Below are 25110 nucleotides of genomic sequence, written 5' to 3' on the forward strand. Positions count from 1 at the left end.
AAAGGCACGCAGTCTCCATGTCGTCCTTGGTAGCGTGGCGTTTCTGTGGTGTTGAAACTACGCGCGCGTTCATGTAAGGAGTAAACACACAATTATACGATACATTTTGACACTTTCTTTTCACACCGTCTCATGTGATTGTACAGCTGTGACTAACTGTTCAAATTGCTCATCAGCGTGATCAGAAGCAGAATGTGCGTACAGTCTATGAAAGGTAATCTAGACAAAGGAGAGGTGAAAAGTCCACGCGCACCATCATCTGAACGGCTGTTTTCGTAGAACCTGGATCAGCATAGCCAATCATGTTGTGATTGGGAGAATTGGCATTGGACAGTAGGAGAGAAAAACAAAAGACTTATTCTACTGCCCTCAAGTCCTCGTCACTCTTGAGGGTGTATTGCTTATTTAGAAAACTCTCATTTCAAGTCATGACTTTGTGATCTGTTGAAAGCTGAGCTAACAAAGATGACCCCCAAGAGAGGCAGCTGCTTCACTGAATAGCATGTTCAAGGAAACAAAGGTCATCACGCATCAGTCACTCTCAACACAGGCAATGAGAACAGGTCCATGTTATGGAAGCGAGGGAACAAGACATCCATTTCATTTCATTCATATCTACCATGGTAGAGAATCCAACGCCTCCTTTCCCATCCTCCTCCGGAAATTCATCAATCCGGTTTTTGTTCTCAATTACTTTCCAGCCGAAAGTACCATCAAAGTCATGAGCGGGGCCAGGCTGTTGCCCCGCGCTGATATTGTGTGTTTCGCAACCATGGAAGCGTGCTTGCTGTGCAAGACATTGTGCTTTGTGGACACGAGACCAATGGGCTCAAAAGAGATCGGCCACCCTAGTTCTTCTAGGGAGGCAATATTACGGAGGATTAGAGATGAGGTTTGCTGGTAGTTGAGCAATTCGACGAGCAAGAGGTCGCTCGTACCGACATTTGTTGTAGTGTTGGTTCAAATCTGTTCCTCACAGGAAACACATCTGGACGTTTGTTGTAGACTCAGACAAGGTAGATGCAGCAATTGATGTGCTGCGACAGTGCGGCTTTACGTTGAAGCCGAGGTTGATTTCAGGTTGATTTACTGCCTGCGGAACGCCTGCGCGGCGCCCGGAGGAGGCATACGTCCGTCGAAGGGAAAGCCATGCGCCTCAGGTCCCGGGGGTCCAGGGAAGCCAGGCATGCCAGGAGGTGGAATGAATCCGGGAGGAGGGCCGCCAAAGAAGCCCGGAGGAGGCGGCATGTTGCGAGAAGGAGGACCACCCATTCCGTCGGGTGGGAAAGCTCCAGGAGGGAAGTTGGGCGGGAACATGCCGCCCATGGGGTGGTTGCGACCCGGGCCACCAGCAAGGCCGGGAGGGGGAATCATGGATCGCTGTTGGGGAGGGGGGATAGGTCCAGGTCCGCCACCTTGCATCCAGTTGGGGTTCATCTGGTCAAGGCCAGGAGGCGGGGGAGGGCGCTGGAGGATTTGCGTAGGCTGCATGCGGGCCTCGGGCTCGGGGTGATGGAAGCCATCATCCATGAAGCCGGGGGGAGCTTGGCCACGCATCTGGCGTTGAGAGCCACGGCCGCCCTGAATAAAATCGGGCTCACGCTCTTGAGCGTGGGGGATCTGAGCAGCACGCTGAGGTTGCGGCATGCGCATGAGAAGTTGCTGCTCGGTGCGAGGAGGCTCGGGCTGAGCTCTCATCAGGTTCATCAAGAACTCAGTGTTACTGAGGTTGCGGCCTTGGTTCGGCTCCATTCTGCCAGATCCTGAGCTAGACGCCTGGTGACGCTGTCCGACAAGTTCCTGCAGCAATTGGTCCTGGCGCGCAGCAGGCTGCTGGCCGGGCATCATGGGGCGGGGAGCAAGGATATCCGACATGGACATGGAGCCTTGAGGCATAGGAGGACGAACGTTTGGAGGACGTTCTCCACCATATTGCTGGAAGGGCTCAGGAGACGCAACAGCGCTGGAATGAGTCTGCTCGCGGGAAAGCGAGGGAGGCTCCTGGAAAGGCTGTTGGGCAGGAGGCGTGGACTGAATGTTGGACCGCTGCAGCTTCATGAGCAGTGCCTGGAAAGCTTCCTTCTCTCCGTCGTGGGCTTGACCAGGCATGCTGGGGCCGCCAATTGGCAGGCCGGCCATCGGAGTTGGTGGCTCAGTGTGAAGCTTGCGGTTGGGGTCTTCCTGAGGAGCGTTGAAGAAGGACGTGAAGCGAGAAGATTTACCGCCTCCAGTCTTGGGCTTGGCGGCAGGAGCTTCCTTCTTAGGCTCACTCGGGGAGCCAGCAACGTCAAGTCCAGCGGTCGAAGCGAACTTGAGGAAGAATTGATCGGGGCCAATTTCGACGGCAGGGGCCGATGCGACAGCTGGTTGCTCGGCCTTGATTGCAGCTTCAGCGAGAGCTGGTGCCTTGTCCTCAGCCGGGGCTTTACGGCTTGCCTTCATGCTCTCCATGAACTTCTTGAAGTCCTCCTCGGTATGGCCTCCAGCCTTCTCTCCAGCCGGTTCGTCGAACCATTCAGGCTCGCGCTCGGCCCGATGATCACCACGGTCCCAGCGACGCTCATAGTTACGGCCGCTGGGCTTCTCCTCAGGCGGCGCAGAATCCCTGTCCCGATCTCTCCAGCTCTTGGCGCGGTCGATGCGCTCGCGAGCCGTCATGGGAGGCTTTTCACTGGCAGCGGGGGTATCATTCTTGAACCAGGGCTCCGACTTGCCCCTGCTAAGGCCATTTCGGGGTCGGGGTTCAGCCTCGTCGTGGTCCTTGTCCTTTTCATGGTGGTCAAGGTTGCGCTGGGGTCGCTCTCTGTTGCCTTCAGCATCGCGGTCACGGGTTCGCCTGTCGTTGGGGAGCCTATCGCCACCACCGGCACCCATGCGACCATGGAAGCGCTCAGCGCCCTCATGTCCGAAGCTCTTGCGGGGCTTCACCGTGCTCCATCCCTCATTGTCCTGGTCATTGTCGCCACGACGACGGAAATTGCTGTTTCTCGAGTCGCGGAATCGCTCAGGCTCGGGGGTATCACCATTACGGTTGCGGAAATTGAAGCGGCCTGGGGAATCGGCGTTCTTGAGGTCTTTGTCGTTCTCAAAGGGCTTGCCACCGTTGTTGCGCAGGGTTGCCGAAGCAAAGGCAGTTCGCGGGGGGCCAAGGATGATCTCGTCTGGGTCTGCGATTGAAGGATGGGTCAGCAACTGCAGTCAAGAGCGCTCGTGAGAGCGAGGCGGGGATGGCAGGTGACGTACTTGCGCTGTTTCGCGGGGCGTGTCGGTCAGTGGCCGGGCGGCGATTCGTCTGGTCGAGGAGGGGGTTGTCGTGGCTTCTTCGGTTGTCGGTGGTCTTTGTGTTGTTGTTCTGGGTGCGAGTGTTGTCGGGAGGCGGTCTGTTGAGCGGGTTAGAGAAGGCAGCATGGTGAAGAGGGATTGGTTTGGCGGAAGCATACCCCATCCAATCCTCTGCGGGTGGCAGGTTAGGCGGCTTGACGCATAGTGGTGATTCGCGCAGATGAACAAGGAACTCTGCGGTATATTGGAGTGCCATCGCAGTGTGATGATGCGAGGCGCATCCGAGAAGTGCTGGGGAAAAGTATTGATGCTAAGCCGTGGGCAATGATATTTGCATGGGCAGGTTGTAGGGAAATTCGATCCACCGAGTGGAAGGGAGTCGCGCGATGGTGTTGCACCAGTCGGGTGGAGGAGATGAAGGGATGGGTTTTATTTGGCGGGTGGGCGGTCGAGGCAGGCGATCGACGGCAGGCTGGAGTTGTACGTTACACGATGAGTAGTAGGGCAGGAGCAGTGGTGTGGTTGTGGTGGTGTTGTGTGGTAGGTAAGTGGGAAGGCGAGGTAGTGAGAGAAGAGAGGTGAGGTAGGTGGTGGTGGTGTCGAGGACGGTGTCAAGTCAGTCGGCTGTCGTCAGTCCAATCCAGTCCAATCCGGTCGGTGGAGGAGGAGGATGGAGACCGAATGGGCTCCAATCGGGCTGCGCTGCAGAGTGCGGAAGGCGTTCGTGTCGGTGCGGATCGGCAATCGAGGCTGACGAGTTGGAAGTTGCGATGGGGGATTGTTTGGGGTCGAGGAGTGCAGTAGAGATGCGGTCGAGAAAGAAGAATATTACGATGGAAGGTGGATTGTGGTAGTGAACTGTCAGGGCGTGTTGAGATGGTGGTCAAAGGAGGTTTTGGCACTTCGGACGAAACCTGGTGGAGGAGGTGCTGTGCTGTGCTCAGGTCGGGTCAAGTCAGGCAGGTCAGTGGTCACAGGTGCCAACCAGCCAGCCATACGTACTTTACTACTTAGGTACCATGCACCAACAGTGCGGCAATGGAAGGAGAAGCTGCCACCCGCTGCGCTCCTTCCTTCCACTGAGGCAGGTAGTGGAGGCAGGTAGTGCGTACCTCCCGGTTGTGGATGGCAGTCCAGCTGCGTGGCAGGCAAGGAAGACGCTAGGGACGCCCAAGCGCAGGGATACGTACCTGCCGACCTGCTGCTACCTTACCTTTACCCTGCCTGCCTTGGCTCACCTACCTCACCTTACTTTACCTTGTCACCTCCCTTTTACCTACCTTACCTTCCACCTCCTCACCTTGGGCTATGTCTCCTTGCCGTGCTACTCCCGTCAGGTCCTTCCCCATGAACAGAGCAGCTTTGCCATAGAACGGAAGGTATTCGTAGGCAGGTACGGAAGGCATGAAGGCGGTGACTAACTGGGCTCACCTCGTACAGTCACCGGTCTTAGGTAACCAGAACTCTCTCACCCTTGCCAGTTGCCTGCCTCTGCTGCCACAGCTCAGGTGACAATATATTATTTTCCACGTCGCCGCCGTCGCCTCCTCCATCCCCCGTTGCCCAGGGCAGAATGTTCCAGTGAGAAAAACTTCAGTGGGGTTTCTTCGAGGGGCCACTGCACTGCTGGCCAGGGCGCCCGGGCCCAAGGACGGCATGGAGGCCTGCAGCAGAGCCAGCCTGGCCACCTGCCGCGACCTGCGCTGCCGGGTCGGGGTTCGTAGGTCCCACGACGGCTGAGAAGGAGAGGAGAGCGCCAGATCACATCGGAGGGGACCCAGCATCGTCATTGTGCCCCACACTTTCCCTCCAGGAGCTTAACCGAATCGCCCAATATCGCTTAGCGCCGAATCTTTGAATCACGGGCTGGGGGGCCAAGCAATGGAACATGAACCTCCTGCTTCGATCTCACCCACGTCTCCATGCGAATCTTCATGCAAAACTTGGCTGACTGGCATATCCCGTGATAATCCTGCATGTTGGTTCTCGAGACACGCAAGAGACACTACCGACAAAAGACAATTGAGTTTTGCAACTTCTCGACTTTGCTTTTTCTCCATCCAAGCTAACCATCCTAACTGACACTGTAATCTCCTTCCACACAAGTCAGGAACGCGGTCTGACACAGCCCAAGTGATGTCGGCCTGTAATCCAGTTACCTGCCGTTTTGCATCGTTGTTCCTACCTTATCCAATTGAGATAGAGACCACTCACTGGTGTTTTTGGACTTCCTTGACCGCAGATCAAAACATAGAATCGCATTGTTTCTGCAGAAACCCCAACAATTATAAATGGCATGTCGCCTATTTCTTTATCTACAAAGTGTAAAATACACTCGTGGTATTCCTGCTGTTAATGCGCCCTAGAAATATCGACCAGAAACCTGGGAATAGATCTGGTGTTCATATGAGAGCAGAAACCATCAGCACATATATGGAGATGAGACTGCCTATTTATCCTAGGGTAACATAGATACTGAACTTGAGTGGCGTTTTTGCTGCTATTTTTGTTATTGCTGCTGTCGTCGTCGTCGTCGTCGTTGCTGCTATCATTATTACCAACATCATAATTATTACTTCTGCTACCGTATCTCATAGGAGTGATTAAACAAACAGCAAATAGCCGCGCAGACACAGTAAAATTAAGCAGTGTCATGCAGGGAGAGATGAATGTGAAGACTACAGCAAGAATAGGAAGTTGCGATGGTAGTTAGCCTGTGCTTCAAGTACTTAAAAGGAAGCATTTGCGATAGCACTTGATAATCATATTATGAAATTCAAAATAACGTGGGACCAAAAAAACTGAGGGGGAGAGCAGAACGACACATGCATATCAGTTGTAGTTAAATGCCATATACCATCTCATTTTGAGTATCCTTCCTAAACCTCCTTATTTTAATACATTAGCCTCTACCCTCCCATCATTTCCCCCATCTCAACCCTCCAAAGCCGCAACAACACCACCGCGACTCCACTCCCCAACCCTCTCCCGATCACAAGTATCCCAAACCCGCCTCCTCAACGCTCTAAACACCTTAGCCACCTCCTCGTCCCCGGCCGCCACATACCGCGCCTCCTGCGCCTCCAGCCAGCTCACAATCCCAAACCTCGTCGCCAGCGTCGTGCTCCCGCCCTCGACGCACGTCGCGCGGTACAACACCCGCAATATCCGCGTCCGCAGGTTCGCCCGCAGGTACGGGTTCGCCGCCAGCGCAAACACCTTCTCGAACCACTTCTTCTGGTGGAACACGGCCAGGTCCGCCGGGCCCCGGAGCCCCTCCAGCAGGTACGCCAGCAGCCAGCTCACCTCCGTGTAGTAGCGGTCGTCGTCCGACGGCGCGCCGTGCAGGATGTCGTGCGCGAGCGGCACCTTGTCCGCCTGCCAGACGGGCCCGCGCGTGAGGAACGTGTTCACCTTGGCGTAGAGGCAGTGCAGCGGGTTGCGGAGGACGTCGAGCGCGGCGATCGCGAAGGCGACGAGCGGCGAGGCGACGGGCCCGCGGGGTACCAGCGCGCGCGCCGACTCGGCCAGCTCCGAGAGGAGGAGCCAGATCTGGTCCTTCTCCTCGTACGACGACTCCTTGATCCGGGCGGCCATCTTCATGATGTTGGTCAGCGCCTCCTGGCGGATGCTGGCATGCTCGGACCAGAGGAGGCGGATGAGAGCCGCGGCGTGGCCGTCGTCGATGAGGTCCTCGACGCTCTTGGAGTTCCATTTCAGGAGAGCCGAGTTGTCCTCGTCGTCGGCGAAGGGCACGTCGAGGATGGCTTCGAGGGACGAGTCGTCCAGCTCGCCGCCGGTGGCTGCCTTATGTCGTTCTGGCTTGGTGGTGTCTTCGGACTCGTCCGCCTCTTCTGAGGCGTCATCGAGTAGACTCTTGTCTGACTTAGGCACGACGGCCGGGGCGCGGCCGTCGAGTGTTGCAGACATCTTCTTCGCCAGCACATCAATCGCCGCTGACGTCTCCCCCTTTGTCTTTGCACAACTTAGCACAAGCGCCAGGAACTTCGAGAGCAGCTCCAGCTCCTTCTTGTCCGTCGTCTTGTCAGCGATGAACGGCAGCTGCTCCACCATGGCAGCCAGTATCAAACTCGCAGAAACGTCGTCCTCTACGCTCTCCTGCATCAAGTCCACATACTTCAAGGCTGACGCAGCGCACCGTCCGGCACAGTTGTCAAGATACCCCCAGATAAAGTCGATATCCTTCGCCTTGCCCTTCTTCACACCCTTCGCAGCGCGGATAAAGGGAGCGAGCCCCGTCTCCGGCAGGACGAGCTGGTGCTGCACCGCAACGGACTCCAGCACCTGCTTCAGCTTCGTCCTGCCCTGCGCGTTCTCCACATACAGCTTCAGCAGCGCGACAAACGGCGACGCCGCCAGCCCCTCTGCCTTGGCGAACCACCTCATGCCGGGCGAGTACCCCGCAATCGCGATCAGGTTCTCCAGCTCCATGAGCGCGAGCGCCTGATTCTGCGGCTCCTCGGCCCTGCCATCGAGGCGGTTGAGCGCGTTGACGAGGAACGGCGAGACGTCGAAGTTGGCGCGCAGGGCGACCTGCGGGATGACCTCGTAGTACAGCAGCAGCAACCGACTGGCCGCCTCGCGCTGGAGCACGTTCTCCTCCGCCATGGCCTTGTAGCACTTCGTGACCTCCTTCATGTCGGGGATCTTCTGGCAGAACTCGTCAATCAGCTTGCGGGAGGCCGTGTCCCACGTGGACTTGGCCGACTCGGCCGCCTCGCGGTGCATCTTGAGCGCGACTTCAAGCTTTTGCAGCGCCAGGACGAGAATACGGACGGCAAAGAAGGAGACCAGCGTCGACTTGTGCGAAAGACATCGCACCAAATCACGTTGCTTCAGGGGTAGCGGCAGGATATTGTCGAGGAGAATCGATGTCGGCGGGGGCACGCGGCGGTACCCGTTTACAGGGCCAAAATGCGGCGGTAGCGGTAGGTGAACGGTGTTGAAGAGGAAAGCGGCGTACCCGATCCACGTCATGGACAGCTTGGGTTCGAAGGAGAAGGACTTGTTGCCGATAAAGTAGCTCGCAACCAGCTCCGGTGCCGCCTGAAAGATGGCGACGATGAGCTCGCTGTGTTTTAGACTCGACCACGGCCGCAGCTTCTGAATGAACTCGGACAGCACAAAGTTGGCGACGGCAACCTCGTCCTTGTACTTGTCCATCCACGCGACGCGCTCCAGACCAAAGTCGTCTGAGCTCTTGACATCCTGCGCCGCCTCGTCCTCCAGCTCCTTGGGATACAGCCCCGTGCCGGAGTACAACACCCCAGCTCCTGGGGACGTACACGCATACACCAGGAACTCGTGAACCTTCTCCTTCACCTCTCCCTCGCCATCATGCCTGTACGCATACAACCCTGCCAGCCTGTCCAGAGTCTTGGTGTTAAACGCGCGAAACTTGACCTCCCGCGGCAGCTTCTCGTCCAGCAACACGTGCTTCTTCAACGCATCCAGCATCTCCGAGGTCAAAAACGGCGGGTCGTCCTTCAACAGAAACGTCAAGTGCGAAAACACCTCCTTCAGCATCAACAGCTCCTTCTTCGCCTCGGACGGCAGGTACTTGAGGCAGCTCAGAAACAGCTTGATCGCGTTCGTCCGCACCGACGGCTTCGACGGGTCCTCGAGCCCTTCGGATCCCAGGTGCCGGATCTCAAGGTTCCGCGCAAAGCTCGCAAACGTCGAATCGCGCGCGCGGAACACCCTCCGCGCGAGCGCCCCGCCGTCGAGCGTGACGACCTCGCGCAGCAGCCGCAGCGTCGGCGAGATGACGTACCCGCTGCCCTTGGGCGCCGACAGGTTGCGCGCGACGAGCTTGAGCTGGCGCTCCTGCAGCAGCGTGCGCGCCAGGTCCAGCGCGCGCGGGAGCAGCTCCAGCGACGAGGAAGCCACCTGCAGCAGCAGCGCCAGCACGGCGGGCACCGCCGACATGAGCCCTTCGTTGTTGGCCTGCGCGCCGAACGCCCACATCTCCATCAGGTCGGGGAGATACACGGCATCCTCGCTCGTGTCGCGGGGCTGCGCGGCGACGAGGTACTCCCGGAGGAGGGCGAAGCGGTCGCTGTTGTCGGCGTCGGGGGTGTTGAAGCCGTCGAGGAAGACTTTGAGGGATTGAATGCCTTTAAAATACATATATAGTCAGCCAAGATGGGTTCTCGAGGAGTTTACGCAAGCAATTGGGAACAAGATGCCAAACTTACCATGTCTCGCACGCTTCTGGTCCTGGTCGAAGGTCAAGAGGCCCTGCAGCTGCCTCGCAGTGTTCACCTCCTCAAAAGTCGGCGCTTCGTGCACGACCTTCTGCCTCTTGCGCGCCGCATCGTCGAGTCCGCGCGACGGTCGTTTGGGCATGATTTCGGTGGTGTTGAATTGAGATTTTGCGAATGTAGAGATCTCCTCTCTCTCACATTCCTGCTCTCTCACTAGCTTCACGGCGAAAGCGAGCCAGTGGATAGACCCTTCAAGAAATAAAAAGTTCTGCCAGCACCCACCGCTCTATCTTATCTACCGCATCGGGGTTAGCGCGGGGACCAATCTAGCGGGGCCGTGGACCCGCAATGACATTTCGCCGTGCGGCGCGCCTACCTACGCCTAAACTTAACCAACCAACCAAACTCTCGACCAAATTTCTAGAAACACCGTCCTCTCCATCGCGACTCTCCCATCTTTAACCCAAACAATAACCTCCCCCGCGAACACCCTCTCAGACGCCACAAACCCACCACGAACCACATTCCACCACCTCCCTTAAAAAAACAACCATGGGCTCCATCGTCATCCCCCACCTCAACTCCGGCTGGCACGTCGACCAGGCCATCCTCTCCGAGGAGGAGCGCCTCGTCGTCATCCGCTTCGGCCGCGACTACGACCCGGACTGCATGCGCCAGGACGAGGTCCTCTACCGCATCTCCGACCGCGTCAAGAACTTCGCCTCCATCTACGTCTGCGACATCGACCAGGTCCCCGACTTCAACCAAATGTACGAGCTCTACGACCCCTGCACCATCATGTTCTTCTTCCGCAACAAGCACATGATGGTCGACTTCGGCACCGGCAACAACAACAAGCTCAACTGGGTCCTCGAGGATAAGCAGGAGCTCATCGACATCATCGAGACCGTCTACCGCGGCGCGAAGAAGGGCCGCGGTCTGGTCGTCAGTCCCAAGGACTACTCTACGAGGCACCGATACTAGAGAACACCACACATGGGGTTTCCAAGGGAATCCCCGTCAGTGGGCGGCGCGGACACCAGCTTCTTATTTGCATCGCGACTGCGGGAGAGAGAGAGAGACAGGAATGATATCCCCGGGACAAAAGTTATAGGGTTGGTCTCACAAAATTTCAAGAATCACGTTTGAACCAGAAGATGCTAATACTGTGTGATTCCCAAAAGAATCGTGTAAACTTTTTCTTGCTTCTTTTTCGTCATTAGGTAAGGTAAGGTACGCCCCCCTCCAGTCGCCTCTTCTACTCTATTCATCATTGGTCGTGATATGAAGATACATAAGTTTCGTCTGTTTACATGCAACCGCACGCTCCATGTCCCAACGTAGTAGTTAAAATGCTTCGCCTCTCCGATTACTCTCTTACATCTTCCTCCAAAAGGGGACATGTGTGACACGCGCCCCTGATTACGTAGTAGTAGAATCACAAAATATGAATCTCACATGCTCGTCCCCAAACCTCTACAACATCTCTCCCTGAGGAGGCATCTTCGTCAAGTAGTTGGTAGGCACCTTCGGGACCGCCTGCGCGGCCGCGGCTCGTTCGGCTCGGAACAGCTCCTGCTGTCGGTCGCTCTCGCGCGATCGGCCGCCCGTCAGACGGCGCATCCTCGACCTCGTGCTCTGCGCAAGCGGCTTGATCATGTTCTCCAACGAGAAGGAGCCCTCGCCGCCGTGCCCCGTGCTCGGCCGCTCGTCGTCCGCATCCGAGAAAACGTCTTCGGGGAACTCGTCGTCCGACGCGAACTCGCTAATGTGCGGCTGGTACGACGCGGGCGCGGATGGGGACGTGATGGACCTCAGGTGCAGACCGGGCCGCGACCCGTTGCCCGCCATCAACCCGCCCGCCGACGCGCTAAAGGCTCCAGGATTCATCGTGTTGGAGCTGCTCGGATCCCTTGCCGTAGCTGGTGGCCTGTCAGTAAACCCATTCTGGAACGTGCTGTTGTTGGAGGCCTGATGCAGGATTGGCAGGATTTGCTCATCATACAGCTGCGCCCCGGACTCGAAGCTGTCCGGTGAGAACTCGGTGATGGTCTTTGACGAGCGGCCGTCGCTGGGCGGGCTCGTGCCGAGGTCGTCGAAGAAGTCGTCGAGGCTGTCCAGCTTCGTCACGAGGTCGCCGAGGTGGCCGTCGCCGCGGCCCTCGTCCGACATCATCGTCTCGGTGCGGTCGGGCATCTGGTGGAAGTAGCTGTAGGGGAAGTCGTCCGTGTGGAACTCGACATCGGGCGTCGGCGTCGCCTCCGTCATGATGCCCTCCGCGGTCTGGCACATGTAGAACGCTGCGTGGATGTTGGCGCGCGTGAGATCCGTCTTCTTGGCAGGGATGGGGATGGCCCAGCCGGATGCTTCCGGGATGCCGAACAGGCTCTGGGTGCGCTCGTACTCCTTGCGAATCGTCTTGGACGTCGAGCGCGTCATGCTCATGCGCAAGTGCTGCTTGTCCATGGCGCTGCCCGACATTGTCATGATGTTGTCGAGGACCTCCAACGCCTCCATGCAGAATTCGGTCTGCAGCAGGCGCAGGAGAGGCGAGATGAGGTCCGATCCGTGTCCGGCTAGCTCGGGCTTGCGCATGTCGATCTCGGGTATGACGATGCTGAGGATGTTCATCGTCTTCAGCTTGACCCAGGCCGTGGAGTTGGTGAGGAGACCCATCAGGAAGATGACCATTTTGAAGTCCAGCTTGGGCAGGAAGTGGTCCTTCAAAGCTCCAAAGAGACGGCTTTGAAATTCCCTGCTGTTGCCCTGGTATTTGAAGGCAACGTATTCCTCGAGGACAACAGAGATGTTGCCGAGGCCCTGAGCTTCCGCAACCGCACATAGGATCTCAGCGGATTGCAGCACGGACTCGCTAGGCTCATCCAGCTCCATCTCGTGCAAGAAACGGGGGAAATTGGCCAGGATGGCAAAGAAGACCCTACTGTCATCTCCAATGAGACCGTCACTCGGCAGCTGGACCAGCTTGTCGATGGTGCTGAGGGTCGCCTCCATACACATTGAAGACCTTAAGCCCTTGTATAGGAGAGATTGCAGACCCTCATATTGCCCATCCCATCTCGACGGCTGGCCGTCAAGTAACATACGGCGAACATGCGGCAGCTGGAAATCGACCTTGGAGAGGAACTCGTTGAGCATCTCTACGGCCTCCAAGAACTCGCGCTCGTTGATTGATTCCAGACAAGCGCAGGTTGTCCAGAACAGCTGAGGGAAGGTGAGTAACTTGTCGGCATCGAGCTTGAGGATGAGTGTCTTGAGGGTCGTGAGAATCTCCATGGCGAAGGTTTGGATCTCGGTGTCTTCATCAGCAATTGTATTGGACAAGCGAGCGAGCATGTCGCCTAGCATGAACTGATCCAGCGAGGTGAGGATGCATCTGAAAATCTGGAAAGACCGGCAGGCAAGGTGTCTCACGGGACAGGAGGTCGCCCATGTCAAGGACAGTCTGCCCCACTGGTCCTTGATGCCGGGATACGTCATCTCAAAGGTCTTGACGACTTCGGCCGTGAGGAACTCCATGCTTGGGGGGACCTTGTTGTCGTGGTCGTCGGCCTTGCCGTTGCTGTCCTCGTAGCCCCAGACGACGGAGCGATCGTGGCGACGGATGAGGTCGATGAGATCCTCGATCGACGCTCGAGCCGTGGGCGGAGTCTGGTCATCTAGTTGCGAGATGACGAGCTCGTGGATCAGATGGACTAGCATTTCCCTGGCTTGCTCTTGTACAAGAGGCGTGTAGTGGTCCCAGAGAACGGTGACGACTTGGAGGAGCACCGGGACGTTGTCCGGGGTCAAGTGCACGGGTGACACCATGAGGTCCACCAAGAGGATGAGCGACAGCTGTCCCAAAGAGAACCCAGCTTGCTTAGTGCCGACAGGGAGGGCTTCTCCGAGGTCTGCACAGTAAGGTAGCAGACCGATGTCGGGCGGCGGCGGCATGGCGTCCTTCTTCTCATTTGGCACCATAGCCTTGGGGGTAATCTGCATGAGAAGGAACTCGACAACCTTCATCCCAGGGGTGCTTGTCGTACTGGAGAGGAAGACCACGATCTGCTTGGCATATTCAACAAAGTTCTGCTCTCGGCGCTCGAGGCACAGCGAAATGATGAAGTCCAGAATCAACCGCACGTTTCCGGGGTATGGCCCCGTAGCGAGAGCCTGCCACAAGGCCTGGACTTCGTTGTGCAAAGCGCCGCTGGACTTGATGGTGATTTCCAGCAAATTGGCTAGGAGAACGTATGACTGAGCGATCGGGCCGCCGTTCGGATCGACCTTGAGCTCGATAGACTGAATCCAGGGTAAGATGACAGCGACAACGTTGCGTTGAGATGCCGCTTGGAGATCCTTAAAGTAGAGAGTAAACTCGGAGAAAATATGAAAGGCCAACTCCGTGTGTTGCTTGGCGAGTCGCTTGGAGATTTCGAACTGGGCGAGCTTGTACACCGCCTTGGTCTTGTCCGAGATACTGATGTCGTAGTCTTGGATCTTGGAAGTGCGGCCCGGCTGTTGTCGCTCTTCGAGTGCCCTCAGAACGCGGGCGGACTTTGATCGGATCTCGCTTTCATCGTTGCCCAAGGTAAAGAGGCAGAGGCCGAGTAGCTTCCAAAAGGGGCACGAGTAGTCGAGGTGTTCCAGGAGGACCTGAGTGACCACTGCAAAGTAGCTCTCCTGGACCTTGGAAACGTCCGTCAAGTAGCAACGCGCAATACAATGCTCCAACAGATACGGGTATTCTTGGTTGTGAACGATGAGGTTTTGCAGAGCTCTCCTTCCAATCACGTTCATTCGGTCGCTGCCCGAGTTGAAAATGGCCTCGATCCACGCCAGCATCCTCCGGACATCAAATTGGAGCGTGTTGCCGCTCTCGGTGGTGATGCTCATCGGACCGCCGCAGAGTGCTGCCATGGCACTCAGCGCTGCCGTACGCAGGTTGCGCTTCTCGATCTCCATGGCCGCGGTGACTGTTCCCCTCTCGCCCAGAGACTGCTGGTCGATGAGGGACTGTCTCATGGTATCTTCGCGGACCCGAATCTGTGTCTGGTTCGGCGAGAAGCCGCACCAGTCTTCCATCAAGGAGAATGCGGACTTCCTGGACTCAAACGTCATCCAGCGAGAAGGATCCTTGGTTCTGTTGATGCCTTCGAAGAGCTCCTCCATGAGACCGCAGTAGTGGCGCCTCAGCTTCTGGAACTCCCAGTCCATCTGCACCTCGCCGTCCATGAGGAACAGCTTCAGGTCTCTCGTGTATGTAACAAGATTGGTCAGAACCCACTCGTCGTTGTAGACATCCTCTTGCTTGAGGAAGTGGCAGGTCAGCTTGTACACGTGCGTGATCTCCGTCCTGAGCAGGTCCATCTTGCGGTTGCGGCGCGGGCTGCTGTTGGTGCGTTGATGGATACGGGCGCGGGCTTCGTCGTTGCAGCGCGACACTTGCCCGGCCAGCTCCTCCAGAAGCGTGCGGTAAATGTGGATGTTGATAGAACCCATGGCGAGTACAACTGCGTCTCGCACAGAAGCCGAGGAGACGGAGAGGAGGGGGATGAGGTATTTAAATAGCACCCGAGCTGAGACAATCTTGTCTGCCGAGGTGGGCTTGGACGTCTTTCGGGTATGCTGTGTCCCTTGCGGGTTGGCGGGAAAGACAGCTCCCGGGTCGGCCAAGGTCGTACAGGCGAAGATGAGGTAGAGCTTCCACTGTTCCACAAGGATCTCGGGTTGTGTCGTCGGTGTCCTACCGGCGATGCGGGCGCTGCCAGGATCAGATCCGTAGTAGAGACCCCTGGAAGGCTCCGAGAGAAGCACAATGGCCTTGTACATCTGCAGGATTCGGTTGCAGATCAGGTCCCGGCCAATGGTAACTGTGAATGGGCATTTCTCGTACGCAATGCGGATGAGATTGGGGAAGAGCTTGAACCACAGCGTGGTGTCGTATGACACATCGCTGGTGCACAGCTCCACGAGTGCGCCGCGGTTGTTGCTGTTCTGCATGCCCCTCTGAAGCCTGCTGCGTTCAGCAACCGACAGACCCTCGTCCTTGAAGTTCATCACCTGCATCGAGTCGTTCTCGAGGATGTCAATAACTCTCAACGTATCCTTGTCTTGGTTCTGCAAGGCCTTGTCGAAATCGGTGATGAGCCGGAGAACCGTAATGGCAAAGTATCGCACCCTCCGAGACTGCGAGCACAGGAAGAACAGTCCGTGGGCCTCTGCCTGGTCTACTTCTGCCCAAATACCAGACAGATCGAGTTTCGCCCCACGCTTGTCGCTGGCCTCGAGTTGGTCAATCGAGGCATCTCGAGTCTTTCGCCGGATTTCCTCGATCCAGATTTGTAGCAGCTCAACATACAGGCGAAGAGTGCTTTCAATGTGGCCAGGGCCGAGCATTCCCCCGTCGGACATGGTAGAATATCGGTCGTCAAAGTTGAATATGAACCGCGCAAAGCCCATGGTGACTTGCTGCGCGTGGGCCTGTCTCGCAATGGCCTTGAGCGACTGGGCCGACGAGAACGCGACATTGGACTGCACGTGTGCAGTTCCGGTACAGAGAAGGTTGATTAATGAGTTGAAGGGTATATCGACAGAGAGACAACGGGGCAACGCTTGAACCGCAACATGCAATAGCTCGTAGAACGCCTGTTTGTGATCTGCGGGAGACTGATGGTCGTCTCGCCGCGAAAAGTTAAATGTGTCCGCAATGGGAGTCTTGGGACCAGGGCTGTTGAACTTTTCGTCCAACACAGCCTGGCCACCAAAGGTATTGTCGCAAATAATGGTAATTTTTCCGAGTATCTCGCAAAATTTATGGTAGTATTCCCTGACTACGTCACTGAGGGCTGACGTGCGCACAGGGCGAGAGAGTTGTTCGCCTTCTCCGGGCACAGAGGTGCCCAGAGAATTATGTGGTGATGCCATGACGGGAGATGTAGGGACGCGTTCTGGCGGCGATGGTGGTGGGAATGCGACTGGGAAGGGTGGCCGTCCCTGATCCCCCTTTTCGAGGTCGGCCATGATGGCAAGGAAAGCTCTGATGCCAATGACCATCCGATCCGGATCCAGCTGCTCGACCTTGAGCTCCTTGTTCGTCACAAACACCTCGGCGTTGATGAGAGGGAAGATGACGTGCTTGAAGCAGTATTCCGGCTGCTTGTAGCCGATGATTCGGATGATTTGGATAATGGGCTCCGCAACAGCTGAATCGGCGGCAATCAGACTTCGCTTCGTGGGCGGCAGGACCAACTTCATCACCTCGTCCAGCTTCCTGGTCGTGTTTGGTAGGGAGTCGTTTGTTCGGTAGAGATATGTCCACAACAGCCTCGAAATGACCTGGAGACAGAGCGGGCGGGTGAAGCGATCCTTCAGCTTCGGCTGCAGTGGTAAGATCAGTTGGAGCCATTGGGATCCGAAAGTCTCGGGCGTGGATACGCAGAGCATGGTCGCCGTCAGGGGAAACGCAAAGCCCCAGTGCCGGGGCTTGATGAACATCTGCGCCAGCCGAGGGCCAATGGCACCGAGAACCTCGATCCATTTCGGATGAGCCAGGTCCTGGTTCGTGACCTTGGACGCCACGGAGAGGAGCAATACCTCAAGCACCTGACAAAAAGCCGTCTTTACGCGCTGGCCGTGGGAGCGGTGAAAAAGGCGTCCAACGATGACGAGAAATTCGCAACACTGCTCCCAAGCTTCCTGCGGGACCATATTGACCTTGAGGTGCTTCATTCCGCCCAGAACCAGCTCAATCTTGCCCTCGGCATCGCGGCCAGCCGGCGAAGTCGGACTCTTCGCCACCAACTCCTGGAGGGTTCGTTCGATGTCGCCGAGAAACCTGTCCGTGACACCCTTGAAGTTGATCTCGCTCATTACGCCTAGCAGCTGGGCGAAAAGATTCCAGTTGGCGAGCTTCAGGGGGCTGACCATCAGCTGATCGGTATCGGCGATTTTGAGCTGCCCAAAAATAATGCCCTCCAGCTTCTCCTCCATCTCCAATGTCAAAAACGGCAGACTCGTCTGGCTGATGACCTCCAACAAGACCCGACACAGGATGTAGATCGAGACCGTCGAGCGGCGTTCGGCGTGGGCGACGAATTCTTGTCTAGCAGCAAGGGAGGTCTGCGGACTCGTGAGCCCGTTGTCCATCTGTCCTCCGCCGGACAGGGGCTGGAGCGGCTCGGTGTTTCTGCGCTGGAGCGGTACGGGGGCAGCTCCTCCCCTCGACTGCTGCAGCTGGCTTCGGGCTTCGTTGGCGGCGTCGCTCTTGCTTTTCCTCCACAGCATCATGGAATCTATCAGGGGTTTCGGTCGTGGTCGGGCGATATGGCCTAAGGCGGTAATGATCTGATCGAAGGAGGGATCGACTCCGGGGCCGCAGATCTGCTCGACCTGCGGCTCGGGCTCGAACGGTACGGTAATGCAGTCATTGAGCTTTTCCTCGGCTTGGGCGATGAACTAGAACACGCAATAATCATCAGTGACTGCGACTACCGAGAGTGGCCGGCGCAAGGGGGATCGGGCCATACGGATGTGAAGAGCACATGCAGCGCGTATTCCCCAACGGTCTTCTGCTCGTCCTTGTGGTGCCTCGAGGAGTGTGAGTGGTGGTGCGCGTGGTCGCGTCTCGACTTGCTGTGCATTCGTTCCATCTTCCTCTGCGTAAGGGAAGGGTTCGTGAAGTCGGTCGCGGAAGAGGTCCTCTCGGGGACGTGAGGGCCGCCGGAGGAGTTGACGGTGGTGCCGGACAGGGCGGTGCCGGGACGCGGCCCCGGGGGCGCGTCCGGGTCCAATCGCCCGACGGCATGCATGTCGGGACGGTCTGAGGAGGCTGAGGTGAGGCTCGCGCCGGCAGCGGCAATCATCTGCGGGCTGAGGGGGCTCGAAGAAGAGCTGGCGTGACTTCCATTTCTAGAGTGTTGGATGCCGTGGACTATGGAGGTCTGGCGGTGATGGCCGTAGGAGGCGCTCTTGGGGTCGACGACTCGCTCGATGACGCCGCCGATGGCAGAGCGCGACTGGGAGTGGTTGTGTATTATCCGAGGCGAAGTTAGGTTCGAGCCGGCGACCGGGGGCAGCGGCTGGGAGAGCTTTTCGATGGAGGACTCGCGGGAGTGGGTGACGGAGCGAGGATGCGGTTCCAGGGCGGCGGGCCTCAGGGTTCGGTCCCAACCGTCGTCCTCCTCGTCTTCTTCGTCGAGTGTGGTGACGGATCGCGGAGAGAACTTTAACGGCGGTTCCTGCAAAAGATCGGGCAGCGTCGTCTGGGACGGAGCTAGACGAGACGACGTCTTATGGTCAGTGACAGGCCTTTCCCCTCTCTTGTGAAACAACTGGCTGCATGTAGGGACGGAGACGGGGTGGAGGTTTGGATGCGTTAGACGTTTTGAAGGTGCACAGATGTAAGGCCCGGCACACACCAACGCAAGCCTAGGGCCGGGAGAAGGGGGACGGGGGGGCTTAGAGGGAGAGGAAGGGGATGTCGATGGAGTAGAAGGGGGGAAACAATGGTATGTAGGGCGCAAGGCAAGCGAGAGGCCAGAGCCGGGGAGAAGGGCAGTGGAAGCAGAGAACAGAGAGCGGCGCACACACGGCACACGGCACAGCAACGCCAACAATAATAACAGTAACCCGGTGGTGTTGGTGGTCGAAAGGTGTAGAGCCGGGAGCAAAGCACAGCACAGCGCCCACCAACGGTACAGAGCGAGGCAGCGAGCAGAGAGCAAAGCGGCGCGAGGCTGATTTAGACCCGTGTCTGTGTGCCCTTAGATCGGGTGTGCTGCGCATGTGTGGATGCGGCGGATCAGGGTAGCGGCGGTGGTGGTGTAGTGTACTCCCGATCAGTAGTCGACCGAGGACGACGGCTCACAAGTAATCGGGTGAGGCGAGGCCAGACCAGATCACGGCGGGCCGGAGAAGAGACGACACGAGACGAGATGGAGGGCAGCGAAACGCCCATGTATCCATCATCCACCGCCGCGGCCCGTCAAGGTATCAGGGAAAGGCGCGGTACGTAAGGCATGACGGACAGTATGCGCATACGCTTGTATGTTTGTGGTGTGTGATGTATGGTGCGGCATATGGGGGAGGTGAGGTAATGTGTGTAATGCAGGCTTATACTACTCACCCATTGTCGCGTCGGATCGAGTCCCATGATCCGGGTCTTACGACATTCGAGGTTCGTGTTACCGTCACTGGCGGCCGGCAGGAGGAGGAAAGGTGGACGTGAGGGACGGAGTCGGAGGGCGGAGGATGACGATAGAAGGTTTAAAAAAAAAATAATTAAGAGGCGGCGGGAAAAAAGGGATTCGGAGTGGGTGTGCTGGATGGATGGATGAATGACGGATGGGAAAAAGGAGACAGAAGCTGAACGGGAGGAACCTCACTCAGTCAAAAAAGGCTGAAGTGAAGAGGCAGGCAAATGGTGGCAGCGAGGCCGAGCAGTCCAGTCAATCAACAGCCAGAATCGGTTTTAATCAATCAATTCAATCAATAAAACGAAGCAAGCACCACCACTTGACGTCGGCCTCTGCCTTATTTGACAGAGTCCTCAAAGGTGGTTGGTGAGCGGGTGAGAGACACTCGCACATCGGTACCGGGAGTGCTACATTAACGGGCACAAGGCCACCATGTGCTCCTCAATTACGGGCTCCTCCATACTCTACGCAGCAAGTGACCTGGCAAGGGCCATTCATCATTTCTGTGGACGGGACTGCTGGATATGACCAGCGAGTAGCATCCGGGCCAGGGGAGGAAAAGAAGCATAAGGCAAGGTATCCGTAAGGGGAGGCTCAGTACCCTCAAGCGAGCCCGTAAGGTCCTGGATACCTCTGCTTCTTGCGTCAATACGCCTGTCAACAGCCCTGTAGGCGCAGCGGACCAAGTACCTCGTCCTGATGGTCCTGCTGTCGGTTTGGTAGGGATAACCTGCGGTACACACCTCACAGGGTAAGTCATCCGATCCGAACTCCGTGCTTTTCTTCTGCTCAGGGTCCCCGTTCGATGCCCTCATTCGTCGTCGACAGGCCTCACACAAGACCACCATGAGCAGAATGCCAGGAGCCCAACCCATGCCGATGTCATGCTTCTTGCTGTCGTCTCCTTTTCTTGACTTTCTGGCCTCTGTTCTGTGGGTGGGACAATCGAAAACAAGACTACCATCTTTTCTGACAAAAGATGAGATCACACTCTGCACCATCGACTGGGACTTTGGGGGGGAAACGAAGCCTGGGCCATCATCCTTCATCCTTGGCCGGCGCGTCTCCCGCTGCACGCTTCCCGCTGCTGGTTCCTGGGCCGTTGCGCTGCTGCTGCTGCTGCTTCGGCGTCCGTACCAGTCCACTCAGGCCCATTTCAGGTGTCAAGCCAGAGCCAAACCCGCCCCTAATAATCATCCTGCCTCGCCCACAGTCCGCACTCCGCAGCCCAATTCAAGGACCATCACATTTTTCAGAGAGGCATTGGCCACGCGACAAGGGCTGTCTATGCAAGGGCAGCAACCAATCAAGAGCCTCCGTCGGCGGGTGGACGAGGGGCAGTCAAGGGAAGCATAGGTCCCTGAGGGTCAAGAACCAAAAAGCCAAGAGGGAAGGGAGGGGGGCACCATTGACAACGGATGGACCCTCACCACTTTCGAGTGGCCCTGGATGCTTGCTGGGAGTGACCTGGGGCGGCAACTTTGGCCGATTCCATCCAATCCAGCCGGGCCATCTCGTGTTGCGCATCAGCTTGCAAAGTGAAGATGAAGTCACAGGCCCAATCGTCAATGCCCGCCCTGAAGGGGAATGGTCCAAGAGATATCCGGGGCTAACGCAAGGGGCAAAAGAGCACGGCGCACTGGCTATTGCTTGGCGGGAATTTTCTCTCGACCTCTGCGATGCGATCTGAGCTTCTAGGCCGTGGCTTTTTTTGAAGTGCTCGGGGCCCGTGTCGGCGGCCATGCAGACGGCCACGCAGCATTGCGATTTGACCTGATGCGCGGCCTTCGGTAGTGGCCGCTCCCGCCGGCCGACGATGAACTCTAGAAGCAGTCCCGCGTCTCATCGCCCATCAGCCGATCCGACCGAATGGGATGTGCAGTGGTTCATCTCTGCCGCTGAAGATCAACTCTGCCGAAGAAGGGACGAGATTGAGAACAGCGAGAGTTCGTCGCACGCGAGACGAGGCTGCGAAGCTCACACTTGACAGCCACAAGCTGAAGACGGATAGCGGCACCTGCAGGACGATTATCATTTCTCGGAGGATAGTCCGCAGCAGCGCATCATACATGTGGGCTGGAAATAAAATATCCGAACAGTATCGACCCCGGCTTGGATGAAATGAGCCAAGGGCAATTATTGGCATCGCCAATTCTAGACTCGATCACGACCGTCGATTGCACCTGACCTGCACCGGTTCGCTGCTGGTGCTCCTCGGACCTCACCTGCAGTTGCGAGGAGTCGAATATAGTATTGTGCAGCGTGCAGCTCGCGCAACATGACGACACCTTTTTCGATCATGGTATGTCCGTACCCAATAGTGAACGTTACATGCCGTGAGACGCACGCTGTCGAACAGAGAAAAGAAACGAAAACGTTCGATCGTCGCAGCGGAGAGACCAACCGAAAAAAAAAAAAAAAAAAAAAAAAAAAAAAACCGACTTGTCTAGAACTTTTCGTTGGGGGCCCGAGAGAAGAAAAACGTGCGACAGCGAGCGGACGGCATGCTACGTCGCGATGGCAGCGGCTGGCGATGGCTCCTTTTAATAGATGCCCCTGGGCTTGCCTGTCAGCCCTCTCTCATGCAAGACATGCGATCTTCTCAGGGTCTGCCGCCTCGTGTGCCTGAATGCAATGGTGATGTCGCTTGCAATTCGCGATCCCGTCGACGGCACAGAGGCGTGGGCTTAATTGGCGATAGACGAAAGCGAGAGGATGGCTGGGGTGGGATCCAGGTGGGCATTCACCGGCGGAGGGTAGCGAGAGGACTGTATGAAGGTCCGAGACCGAAGTCGAAGAAATGCGGTGAAACCGATGTTGGACAGGCCGGAGTGGCCAGGTGGCCCGAATCCCAGGTCCATAATTTTCAACGAAGCCTGGCAACAATGCCGCCGATGGGAGTCCGGTTTCACGGCGGGTTATTCGGGTTGGGCCAGCAGGCGACCTAGCTGGATGAAGGCAGACAGTGACGATCTGCAATGGCCCTTTAGCGACTGCCGACCGGCCCGGCATCATGGGAGGAGCGGACTCGAGTATTCGTCCGGGGCGCCGACTCCACCAGGCGGACAATCGTGGAAATCGCTCGGCCGAGAGTTAGAGGAGTACACGCCGACGCAGGTCCGCTGTGGTTCATGCAGCACGCGTATTCGTGTTCGGGCATGTACCCTCTACCAGTCCGATGTCCCTGTCTCTTCCATTTCGACGACAGCCTTGAACTCGACGGACGGTGGTGATGCCGCAGCCAAGAAGCGGGATTACCGTTCAGAAACAGGCGCAGAGGGTAAGGTGGTGGCATGGCCCGCGCCGTCGGTGCTGCGCCTGACACGGTGTCTGGAACCGGGGCGGCCCTCCATGCTTGAGTGGTCCGCCGATCTCCGCGAGGAATCAGGGACGTAGGTAAGGTGAGTAGAGTTCGCGGTCCGTACGTCAGAGGCGGCAGTACGTAATCGAAAGTGTGGCTGTCATTGATTGAGGCCGCTGATGCTGGAACTTGATGCCGGCGTTGTGGACGCGGACGCAGACGGGACGAAACCATATGGTGGCCCGGAATGGAATACCGCTGGTCCCTGCGACGGAATCCGAGGGCGCGGAAAGTGATGGAAGTAAGACGTTCGAGTAAGGCGAGGGAGGGGGATGTGAGGCTGGGTAAGGTAGCGGGCCAGGCACGACACGGAACCCCCCACGACGACGGAGAGGGCTCCTTGGCTTTGCCCGTGGCTAATCAATGAGGCACAGCATTCGCAACTGCCGTGGGCGTGGCCGTGCTCGTGGTCCGCGGGATGGCCTCACGTAATTAGCAGCAGCAGCAGCAGAAGCAGAAGCAGGCTGACAGCAGCGACAAGACGAGGCAAGACATACAGACACACAAGACACAAACGACGGCAAGCATGGCGCGTGCTCGTTATCGGTCTCGCGGGGTCCCTTTGGCTCGCTTTCCCCAACCCAATCGACGGCGGCTGGCAGACGGGATCCATCATGATCTCCATCTAGGCATGCATCGTCTGCCAGTCGGCTGCGCTGTCATTGATGATTCAACGAGCTGCCCGAGTCAGATGTGCGGTTGCATTGCTTGAGTGCCTGCTTCACCGGTCAGACCCGACCGAGGCTGTCAGAAACCACCTGGAGCACCTTAGCAGCTTAGCAAATACCCGTTGGCTGGTAAACTGCCCGAGAATTGAGTTGTTACCCTAAGGTACTGCGTAAGGTGAAAGAGTCGCGCTTCTGGGCTTTCCATGCGCTTCTGTTGCTCTCGCCAAGTGCAAGTGTCATTGCCATTGATCGTTGCCGCACCACGCAGACAATGGAAAGTGTAAACTTTTTTGGCGGCAGCGGCCTGGCGTGGCTCCATTCCGGCTTCGACCCCTCGAGACCCACTCGAAGCTGTCCAAAAGTCCGTCTGTCCCACCTGAGTGGTCCAATCAGCGCCTGACTAAGCCGTCGGACTGGGGACGGACCGGCGGAGGCGTGGACAGAGCGAAAGCAGGGGTGGGCAGAGTGGATGACTGTCCGGGTACGTACCGCACCTTTGAGCTGGTGGCAGTGATGGTGAGGAAGGAAAGTAGAAGCTGGAGAGTCCGCTGCGGGAAATTAGCGTCCCGCGCGTGGGAAGCAAGCCACCATGGCCATGGAAGTGGTCACTGAACGCCTGGAGATGGTATGGAGTCTGGAGTCTGGAGTCTGGGCTGAATCCCGCGCGCCCTCGTCAGGATAGACGCAACGTTCGGAACGCTGGCGGTGCATTTCCATTCCGAATCAGCCCAGTTCCAGCTTCCAATCTGCCAGACACCCCGTACGCTGCAACTACTTGGCGCAATACGGCGTACTCGGTTCCATTGCCAGGTCCCAAGATCCCCAAGTCCCGGCCAGACCCTTATCTCACTTTCCAACTGCTCCCGATCTGCAGTCCGTCCCGTCCTCCCAGTCAGTCCCGTCGCATCAATCCAATACGCTCATCCATCCATCCATCCTCGCTGTCTTCTTCGGCCGGCGCACAAACAAGCTCTTTAAACTTTTTCTATTCCTCTTCAGCCTTTCTTCCAAATCTTTTTCTTTCTCATTCCTCTCTTCAACCAAACCCCCATCCAACGGTTGTTGCGTTTCTTTTCTGGCCAAGACACTCGTCTGTGTTCTTCATCTGCTACATCATCGACCACCCACCCACCTACACAAACAAAAGGTACAACACCCACCTACCTATCTAGGTAACGGGAACAAGTACACACGTCCCCTTCCTGACCGTACGACACTGAGTTCGCGTAGAGCACTAAAAGCGTAAGTACCTCCTCCTGCTCCTCCTGGTCCCCCCCAGCCCAAGCCAAAAGAAAAAGTACCCGCCCGTCCACAGTAAGTTCAGGACTGCTGTTTGCTGTTGCGCTGGCGCTGGACCCGTCATCCACCGCACCTCT

The 25110-nt window shown here is 57.3% G+C and overlaps 4 protein-coding genes across 4 annotated transcripts; 1 reads left to right on the plus strand and 3 right to left on the minus strand.

The window, feature by feature from the left end:
* Positions 1 to 1086: 1086 nt before the first annotated feature.
* Positions 1087 to 3538, minus strand: CGCS363_v004419 (Uncharacterized protein; the record flags this gene model as incomplete). Its single annotated transcript, XM_036636268.1, has 3 exons — positions 1087 to 3167; positions 3244 to 3380; positions 3441 to 3538. The coding sequence occupies 3 exons, from the start codon at positions 3536 to 3538 to the stop codon at positions 1087 to 1089; spliced, it is 2316 nt and encodes a 771-aa protein (XP_036498412.1).
* Positions 3539 to 6216: 2678 nt separating this feature from the next.
* On the minus strand, positions 6217 to 9651 carry CGCS363_v004420 (Uncharacterized protein; the record flags this gene model as incomplete). The annotated part of the gene is made up of 2 exons (XM_036636269.1): positions 6217 to 9419; positions 9501 to 9651. The coding sequence occupies 2 exons, from the start codon at positions 9649 to 9651 to the stop codon at positions 6217 to 6219; spliced, it is 3354 nt and encodes a 1117-aa protein (XP_036498868.1).
* Positions 9652 to 10061: 410 nt separating this feature from the next.
* On the plus strand, positions 10062 to 10493 carry Txnl4a (Thioredoxin-like protein 4A; the record flags this gene model as incomplete). The annotated part of the gene is made up of 1 exon (XM_036636270.1): positions 10062 to 10493. One exon carries the CDS (start codon positions 10062 to 10064, stop codon positions 10491 to 10493), a length of 432 nt encoding a protein of 143 aa, XP_036498869.1.
* Positions 10494 to 10985: 492 nt separating this feature from the next.
* TAO3 (Cell morphogenesis protein PAG1) lies at positions 10986 to 19662 on the minus strand (the record flags this gene model as incomplete). The annotated part of the gene is made up of 3 exons (XM_036636271.1): positions 10986 to 17966; positions 18038 to 18772; positions 19636 to 19662. The coding sequence occupies 3 exons, from the start codon at positions 19660 to 19662 to the stop codon at positions 10986 to 10988; spliced, it is 7743 nt and encodes a 2580-aa protein (XP_036497869.1).
* Between the last annotated feature and the right edge of the window lie 5448 nt (positions 19663 to 25110).

This window comes from Colletotrichum siamense, assembly GCF_013390195.1.
Source record: "Colletotrichum siamense strain Cg363 chromosome Unknown KSG_Cg363_contig03, whole genome shotgun sequence".
Taxonomy (NCBI): domain Eukaryota; kingdom Fungi; phylum Ascomycota; class Sordariomycetes; order Glomerellales; family Glomerellaceae; genus Colletotrichum; species Colletotrichum siamense.